This window comes from Habropoda laboriosa, unplaced genomic scaffold (genome assembly GCF_001263275.1).
Source record: "Habropoda laboriosa isolate 0110345459 unplaced genomic scaffold, ASM126327v1 scaffold204, whole genome shotgun sequence".
NCBI classification, from domain to species: Eukaryota; Metazoa; Arthropoda; class Insecta; order Hymenoptera; family Apidae; genus Habropoda; species Habropoda laboriosa.
The window spans coordinates 1,314,839-1,324,666 of record NW_017100385.1 but is presented as its reverse complement, the minus strand read 5'-3'; the positions used below and the strand labels follow the sequence as shown (position 1 = coordinate 1,324,666).

General features: G+C 33.9%; 1 protein-coding gene across 1 annotated transcript in view; it reads right to left on the bottom strand.

Annotated features, from left to right (window-relative positions):
- The window catches only part of LOC108575016 (cilia- and flagella-associated protein 58-like), a 27,151-nt gene extending 22,017 nt beyond the window's left edge, over positions 1-5,134 (bottom strand). Inside the window, exons 1-3 of the mRNA XM_017937705.1 lie at positions 5,102-5,134; positions 2,709-2,795; positions 374-502 (exon numbers count right to left, since the gene is read on the bottom strand). Of these exons, the coding sequence (XP_017793194.1) occupies positions 374-502; positions 2,709-2,795; positions 5,102-5,134 (249 nt within the window). The remainder of the gene's footprint in view (positions 1-373; positions 503-2,708; positions 2,796-5,101) is intronic.
- Between the last annotated feature and the right edge of the window lie 4,694 nt (positions 5,135-9,828).

Genomic DNA, 9,828 nt, shown 5'->3' with positions numbered 1-9,828 from the left:
GATATAAAAAAAATCATATTTACTAAAAAAATTTATTTGATATTATTATAATTTATTGACTGAAAAAATTATACGTACCGAAACAAATTATAATTTACGGTAATCGTTAAAAAATGACAATGTTGCAAAAGATGAAGATTAAAGTGTAATAACAATGCAAGTAAAAGAACTTCAAACGTGACAAAATGTTCACGCAATTAGAATTAAAACGAAAAGCTTATAAGAATTGAAGAAAGATAAAAATGAGAAGAAAGAGGTTATAAATCACTTGGTTCAAAAGTGAAAAGATAATTCTGTACTTTCTTCTTCTTTTTCAAGTTTCTAAGAATAGATATGAATTAACGCACACGAGCAACTCGCGTGTTAATTATACCTGTAATGAATTACACTTCTCCGTGAGTTCTTTTTCTGTTTTGATGGTTTTGTACAGAGACTCGAAGAGTGTGGTATATTCGTGCATGAAAGGAGCCAGCGCCTCGTTATTCTTCATCTGCGTCAATACCTGAAGAAGGAAATAACTGCTAGAGACACAATACTCACCCCTTGGTACCGATAATTAGTAAATGAAAGTGCGGAATTTATAGTCAACGACTTATTTATTAAGACTACTTCAATTGGACATTATTGTTCTGTGAGAGTAATGTAAGGGATTTTCTAGTAGCGAAATAATAAAAAAGTGTCTTCGACGGTTAAATATTAATTATAATTTAATACAGTGGATTCCGATTAATTGGGACACATCGGGACCGGACTAATTTGTCCTAATTAAACGGCTGTCCCAAAAAAGCGAATTTCAACAGGCAAAATCTGAAGAACGTAATGTGAGAAAATCCGTCCCGAAGACGGTGAAGCGAGCATCTTGAAGCCAGGCCCAGCGCGCTCGGTGGGGGTGACTCCGCCCCACACGCAGAATGTGTAACATAAACAAAAGGCAGTCGCTGGAGTTGTGGTGGGAGGACTTCTTCTCGCGTCCTCCCACCGCGCCGCAACTCGAGCGAGATCATCTCAGTCGCATAGTGGGGGAACCTCGGGAGGGGAAATTTGCTCGTGAGCAAGAAGTTAAGCAGCTTTGACATATATTATGCAATGTATTTATATTCCGTTCTTCGGTATCTGTCCCAAATAAACGGCGGTCCCGCTTAACCGGCGTCCCAATTAACCGGAATCCACTGTATGTACAGGGTGTAAAAAAATTAATGGTCACAACAATGAAATCGTTGCCAAACTTTATCAGCGTTCATCTCGGAAACTATTTGTTTGCGACACATGGCTCCTTTCAGACTTTTTCTCTTCTCGTCGAATAGAATACGTTGATGTAAAAAAAAATTTAACATTAATTTTCAATGTTATAAACAATTTTGCGGAAACTTTTTTACAAATGTCCACCGATCCAAGGGTGTAGATTCACCCCCTGAAGCCGTGACCATTAATTTTTTTACACCCTATACATAATTGTAAAATGTAATAAATAGTGGAGTAATATAATGTATTTGAATATTCTGTGGTATATGCACTAATTTACTAGGAGAGTGAATGATATGGAAGTTAACTTAAATTTTTTAACTATTTGACGATATTCTTCGATAATGATACACGATTTATTAAATTATTGTAAGATATCCCTCGACAAATAATATGTTATCTGTAACCATTTCAAAGCATGTAATAATTTTAAGGCATTACCTACAAAAGTATATTTTTTAAAATAATCCTAAACTACTGTATTACAAAAACGAATGGTTCAAGATTACTTTAAGGTACCATTTTTAGAAATATACAATTACAACAATTGTAAGTTTCGTTGTATCGTAAATATGTATCGTTTAAAATAATTCTAAAAGAATTCATTTCGCAGAAAATATCATTTGAGGCAATTTCAAGGTACCATTTATAAAACCGTCCAACTACAATAACATAAAAATATAATTGTAACAATTTTAAAGTACCATTCACACAAACGTATCATTTGAAGCAATTTCAAGGTACCATTTATAGAACCATCTAACCAGAATATCGTAAAACTATAATAAAAACAATTCTAACAATTCTAAGGTACCATTCACACAAACGTATCATTTGAAGCAATTTCAAGGTGCCATTTATAGAACCGTGAAACCAGAATTTCGTACAAACATAATAAAAACAATTCTAAAGTACCATTTATAGAACCGTGAAACCAGAATTTCGTACAAACATAATAAAAACAATTCTAAAGTACCATTTATAGAACCGTCAAACCAGAATAACATAAAAATATAATAAAAACAGTTCTAACAATTCTAAGGTACCATTCACACAAACGTATCATTTGAAGTAATTCCAAGGTGCCATTTATAGAACCGTCCAACCACAACAACATAAAACTATGGACCGTTTATTTTGAAAGTGGTGTAAGTCCATTTTTTAAAAAACTGAGATATCACATAACTTGTGATTAATTTAGTGTAAACTTTTTATTTATAAAAAAAAATGGTCTTGCACCACTTTCAAAATAAACGGTCCATATAAAAAGCAATCCCAAAGTACCATCGTGCGAAGCAATTCCAAAGTACCATTTATAAAACCGTCCCAACCACAATATCCCAATACTCCACGATCTATTTTTACTCATCATCCACCACGATCCAATCCCAATCTCGCTCAAAACTCACACCCTCCCTCCAAAAGCGACACGTTTCACTCCCCGAGACGAACAAAAAGCGTCCTACCTTCTCGTAATCCTTCTCGAGGTCGCAAAACGTGCTGCTAGCCGAGGTGCCCTCAGACGGGGATTCGCTGCTCTCGCTCCCCTCGTCCTGAAACGTGCCATTCCACACTGTGACAGAATATCCTTCGCGTCCTCCTCGTAACTTTTTTTTTTTCACCGTCATCGTCGCCTAACCGCGCGCCAACTGACCGCGGGCGATGTTAATCGCCTCGAAGATCATCGTCTTAGTTTCGTAATTTCACGACCGATTTTCTTTTTCCGTCGCGATCCCAATTTTTGCGAAGCTCCTGATGGTAACCGTAACGGCTGAGAGACAACCACGGTGAGAATTTTTTGATATACAGTTTGTTGGAAGAACACACGGCTGCTGGATATCGCCCTAGTTAACGGCGATTGATCCTGCCGTCAGTTTATTGGCTTTTTATCAAGGTCCTTGCTGTAGCGGACTTAGGTTTGTATTACGGTTCACTGTGACGGTGTTCGAGTTTGGATATACACTACCGGCCAAAAGTTTGGAATCACCTGCCTATTTTCATCGGTACTGAATCTGCTACTAATTTTTCATAGACTTGTTCGATTCTGACACGTCGTCTAGAATCTATGGATGATGTAGCGACTGTGTGATCGCCTGAACTTTTTGCTTCTACTTCTCAATTTGTTCCCCCGGTCTCGTTGACTCTTTGCCCCATTCAGCCCTCGCATTTCCTCTTCCAAATGTTGCATTTGGGTCCCTTGACGGGGGTGAGTTTTGGGTGGGAGGCCAAGACTCCCACTCAAATTTGGGCCTTGGTCAACGCCCAACGCCAACCACTCACCCTAAAGGGGGCGGTGTTTTGCGTGAAGTACGCGTCATCTGGGCTTATGGGAAAAACTCAGGGTAACTGGGTGCCTGGGCTCGCGCGGGTTTATGATACGTCAATTGCTATTGAGATGCACGAAGAAACTCGAAATTCTCCGCTTTTATGAGAGGTTTGGAGCCCTTCTGACAATAAGGAATAATTAACGAACGAAAACATTAAACGCGCATTCAAACCTTAACCTCAAAAATAGCAGAGTCGCGTCCGTATCGTAAACCTGGTCTAACTTAAGTACCATTAACAAGACTTGATATTGATATTGTGGAGATAAATAGCAATTCATCTCGTATCGATTGATTTGAATGATACGAAATTCGTTAAAAAATTCTTAAAGCTGCTGACTTTTTTCTGGGAATTTTTGTGTAACTTGCAATGCACAGCGATTCCAAACTTTTGGCCGGTAGTGTATGTGTGTAGCTTGTGAATAAGGTGAATAAGAATTGAGCCACTTAAAGTCCAAAGTGACTAACACCGTGAAATAAAATTTATTAAATTTCTTTTATTTACGACGAACTAAGAATTTAATAATTAAAGCGTGTGCTTTGATACTGAAATCGGAAGAATATCAAAAAGTGAAGTTAATCATTTTGGTTTCTAAGTGGCTCGGTATTCAGTGTCGTTCGTAAGTATTGTATAGAGAATATTGTGATTTGACCCTTTCTCGAATACTCGAACAAAAATTCATCTGAATTTAGCACGCATTACAAACGCGATAATCGGTAAATGAATAAGAAATTCTTGAAAAAAATAAATTAGTCAAGAAAGGGTTAAAGTACTTTAAAAAAAAAGTGTGTACCCGTTATGTTACGAAATTCCAAGCTAAATAATTTTTTTGGAATTTTGAATAATTTTGTGTAATGATCGATAACCGATAATGTAGGGTTGCTTCACATTCAGTAAGTAACGGGAGAGTAAGTAGGTATGTAAAATTGGATTTTGATATTATGAATTTATAAAGGATTTAAAAGGATTTTCAAAAAAAAATCAAAAACTAATAATTAAAAATTTGTTTACTTATTTAGTTATTAATTATTAACGTAATTGCATTAAGAATTTTTAAAATTCACATGCTAATCTCAAAAGTATAAAAAAAGAATCACGAATATAGAAGGTACTGTCTGTAATTGTTGAAATAATTTTAATCCTTTCTTTGTAAATTTCTTACCGCAGATAGTCGCGCGGTTAGGTTATCGATACTTGAAAGAATTCAATTTTAATAACAACATCAGCAGGCTTTTCCGTTGCATTGCTTTTCTCAAGCTTCTCGTTGTCCATTATTTCCACCAATTTCTAGAGAAACTTAATGCATTTGTCAAGCGATATCGCAAAATTGCATTGCGCGTGTAAAGGTGGACGAAAAAAGAGCTATACGTGTTGAGAATGAAGTAGTTAAGCTTCACTTCGAGATATCTCGATTACGATCGATTTATGATGACAAAAAAATTCTATCACTTGTTCATATCTTCTCAGAAAAAATTTTAAAAAGTATTTACATCGATGTTTCAAATATTTTATAAAAAAGAAAAGGTATACTTACGTCCAAACCAGCGTTCATCTCCATGTCCATCATGATGCTGGCTCAAGGTATTTACTGACTCTTAATTTGAACAAAATTCGATCGATTTTAATATCACACAGACTTTATTTTGAAAATAAATTCATTTTAGCAATAAAAATGATTTTGGAAACACGTACACCCAACAAAGTGTAACTTATTTTATTATTTAATAAATTTAAAAATAGTAAAAGAAAAAACAAACCAAATGAACATTTTTTGCAAATTTTTTCATTACTACTTATCTGTAAAAATATTGATAATTGAAATCTCCCGATGTTACAGATTACGATTGAATTACGATTTATTACTATACGAGGGAACGAATTCTACCGGGTAGCAAAAAGCAAGGCTATGTGAAAGCATGTTCTACTGAATAAAAGACATTAGCATCGCGATTTCCTTTGTTGACTGGTATCCATGGAGGTCTTCGATCATCCCTAATTCCTTAACAGTATGTGGGAAATCAATATTCACGTTGTTGTGAACCACGTGTTGAAGGCTCTCAGAAGCATGGAGTAAAGAGTAATACGAGAAGAGAGGACACATGTGCACAATGAAGGTACAAGTTCATAGATAACCCTTTGAGTGTTACATTGATGAGATTGTATCCAACAGGTATCAATGACAATCAACAAATCATATTACAAAGATTGTATAGTATAAAATTACCAAGTGAAATGACGAGGAAAGTTTTAAAATTACCACTTTCATCTGGTGGTTATAGAAAACAGCAACACTTGAATCTTTTGTATTAAAATGTTGGTATATTTGTATACTGAAATGTTGTGTATGTGTGATATTAAAGTACTACAATGTAGGATCTTTGGAAAATTGGAAAATCAGGATACAGAATTAAATAGAGTATTGGGGAATTAGAATACAGGACTTCTGAAACTAAAAATAAATGTATGTATATGATGTATTCATCAATGTATTTGTGTTTGTTGGTAACAGTGTGGAGCAATTAAATGTTTGGTGCAGTTTGTGTTGTATTTGTGTATTTGTTTATTCATGTATTTATTCAATATCTACTGTGTACATTTTCTGCATTTATACTTTTGGTGGCAATCAACACTTGTTCCTTTAAGCATTGTATCTCAAGCATATGCTTTTCCAAGCTGCACTTACCAATAACTATTGAACAGCAATTGTAATAAAATCTTAATTTAAAATACCTAAAAAGTTTTCAGATTTACAATAACTACATACTTCTGTCAATTATAAAGCATGAAATAAAGCGTATAGAACATCAAACATTTCTTTTTTAACATCAATTAATCCTTTGACATTGTTTCTCATCACTCAAAGGATTACAACAAGAACTGAACACAACCAGAGATTTGCAAAATAGAAAAACGCGATGAACGAAAATATCATTGTATTAATAAAATTGCCATCGTTCATATATATATTAACATATTACATCGTAACACTTATTCATATGTATATATGTATATACATATATATATATCCCCACTAAACTGTCTTAAGCTCTATCTTATAATGTATATATATATGTATGTATATATTTATATCTGGAGGTGTTCGTAGTACGGAAAGAAAGAGGCCTATGCATCCGGCATTGAACAACACAACACCTCTTGAACACCTTGAATAACAAATTTTATTTACATTCACGTTATCAGTGTGTCCATTTACCGAAACCACGATATATATTCGAATATTGGCGAAATACGCTCACGATATTCAATATTACGAATACTATTCTATCCTTTTACTCGTAATTCGCATACATATGTACTAATTGTGATCACTACGACGTGGCTGCGTTCTAATCTAAGATCCTTTCTTGCAATGAAAATTTTTCTCACTACCTACTTTTTCTACCAAGAAATTCTTTTCATCGAACATTCATCTCGAATCGAATTATTCCCAGAAATCTTAACAAGGAAAATTGTTTTAAAGAATCCAAGTTAAACGCGAACCACATCGTCGATACATGTATACACATACGCTTGGGCAAATAATATAAAAATAATTCTTGAGGTACTCTTTTCTCCTCGTAGTCGGAATTTCCTAACTAATTGGCAGATCACGACTTTTCTCGTGAACGCGACACCCCTGACACGTTCCGGGTGACATTCGCGCCATTTTTACCCCGTTTCACTCGTTTATATTATATCTTCGTTTATCTTGTCTTTTCACAATCTTCTTCTTAATTCTTGTAACATTGCTTTTCTGTCTTTTTTTCTGTTTTTTAAGTTCGTTTGTCTGTCTACGCACAGGCTAGCCAGTGTCATTTAGGCACAGGAATTACCAGAACGATACGCGCGCGCAAAACAGGAGAAAGGACAACTGGAAAGCTAGCAGCAGATGGCTACACTCGACCCTTCGCACGTGACTATCGATCAATCGATTGATCCAGATACCTCGAATCTTGTTTCAACTTTGAATAATTTTGAAATTTCTAAGCTTTTACGAATAACAACTTACTTGTAATAATTATAATTTGAATAATCGATTAATGTTCAATTGTATCACTGTGAAGAGAGATAACGGAAAATTTTCATGCATAGTCGGTATTTGAAAATCTCTCGAAATTTACATCGAAGCATGCGAAGAGTTGAGACCTTGTCGTTTACGTATATCAAAAGCACGATACTCTAACAAGGCATCGATTACACGTAAAAAATAACTCTCGTCATAAGCGTTCGTATCTGAAAGATACTTTTTAACGTCGATGTGCTCCTTAAAAACGAATACATATACTTTTCACGCGAGTCTTTTAGCTTTACAGTCCTACACAGGCTTCAGAAGCATTCTCTTATTACACACTGATCTTACACGTGAAAAATTCTACATATTGAATGACAACCAATGTCGACAAATTTTTTTATTCTATACTTATATAAATATAAAGTCTCAAATTTGAAACGTCAAAGAATATAACGATTGAACAAAGGAGGTTATCTTATTTCTGAGAATTGATTTTTCATATAAATGCAATTGTGAATTTTTGCGAAAAATTTTTCACCTGTCAGATAATTAGGTTAGGTAATACATTGCCAACCGAACAAATTACACCGAAGCAAGTATTTTTAAAAAAATTTCTTATTCCATTTGCGATTTCAACAATAACATTGTTTATCGTCGATATTTTAAAATATGCGCTTCATTCGCCTAATTTTCTCCAGTCAACATTAACTTTGTCAATTCTCATTGTCGCAACGTATCAACAGGCACATTTTATTCGCCTTACAATTCAACTTTCTTTATACCATTAACACGAGAATTACCAAGGCAGTCGAAATAACTGATTTACAATTTTCCATGATTTTTCACAAAGCAAATAATTAATAAACTTTCGTCCTTCATTTCGACTACTTCGGTAAATATATAATTATACGTTAATTATCGGAAAATTTCAGCGTTAAGACAACTTGCAAACATCAAACCATCGGTAAATATGCCGAATAAAAAAAAAATTGCATCTGATTCTATATCGCTATATTTAATAAAATTATTTTTGAATAGTAAAACGGACATTCATCTGTGAATAATAACACTTTTGTAAATACTCATACGTCATCAAATATGGCTGACATGGCAGTCAAAGTGTTAATCACGCTTCGAACAACACACTCTCATTCACAAACAAACCATGGTGTGAGATTTACGAAAAGTACATGCTTGTACCAAAACTTTATACATCAACGATTTCACACCATGGATCTAATCAGTTTCAGCTTAATGCTGTTCATTCCAATGATTATGATTACTGGTTGTACACGTATAGTGATGAAAGCTCGGTTGAAAATGGTGTTCAACGATTGGTGTGATCAGACAGCATAGAATAACTGAAATCGGTAGATTGCGCGTTTTGTTATCAAAGCAGGGTAATCACTGAATTCACTGTTAGCGATAATGTATTCGTCGTTGCAAAATCATGACACTGTCCAATTTTGTTATTTAACATGTAGTTTCATTTCTGCTTGTGAAATTTTTGTAACTTCTCATTCTATTTGAAAGTTTAAGTGGAATTTCTTTCAAGTTGGTAATATCAGCAGAAATTTTAATAAAAAGTACAATTTGTTTCTTTGTTCTAAGGTTATAAGAGTACATTAACGTACTTTTAATAAAGAATAAAGCATAGTATTTTTGTAATGAATATATTAGATTTTATGGTACATCCTAAGTTTCAAACTAATGTCCTTTCATTTAAATACAGCCTGTGTAACAATGCTAGTCTGTTTCCAAATTACTAAATATGAAATATTTAATCTGACATGAACTTCTAGTTTTCTATGGTATATAGCTTCTCAAATTGCTGAAAGTAATATACTATTAACAATTTAATGTGGCAAGCATAATATAAATCTTTTTGGCCAATTTCTATATATTGTATAGATTCTGAATTTTCAAATGAATCATTTTAAAATATCCAATAATAATCCAATCCAACTACTGGATTGGATTTGTGGGCATCCAAGTATCCTAGTTGTAACTTATTACTAAGGAAATTATTTTTAAACATTATATATCGTATATCTAATTCATTTGACAATAAACATTGGCAGTAATTACTTCGCATTATACAAATAGTAATCCCATTCGAATTCAATGATTACCCTAAATAATTGTTATATTTTTCGTTGCATCGCATTACACCCTAATACTTCTTAAATACTTCTATACAATTGAACAAGCTGAGCCAGTTTATCTTTTTCACGAAGATCCCTTCGCTG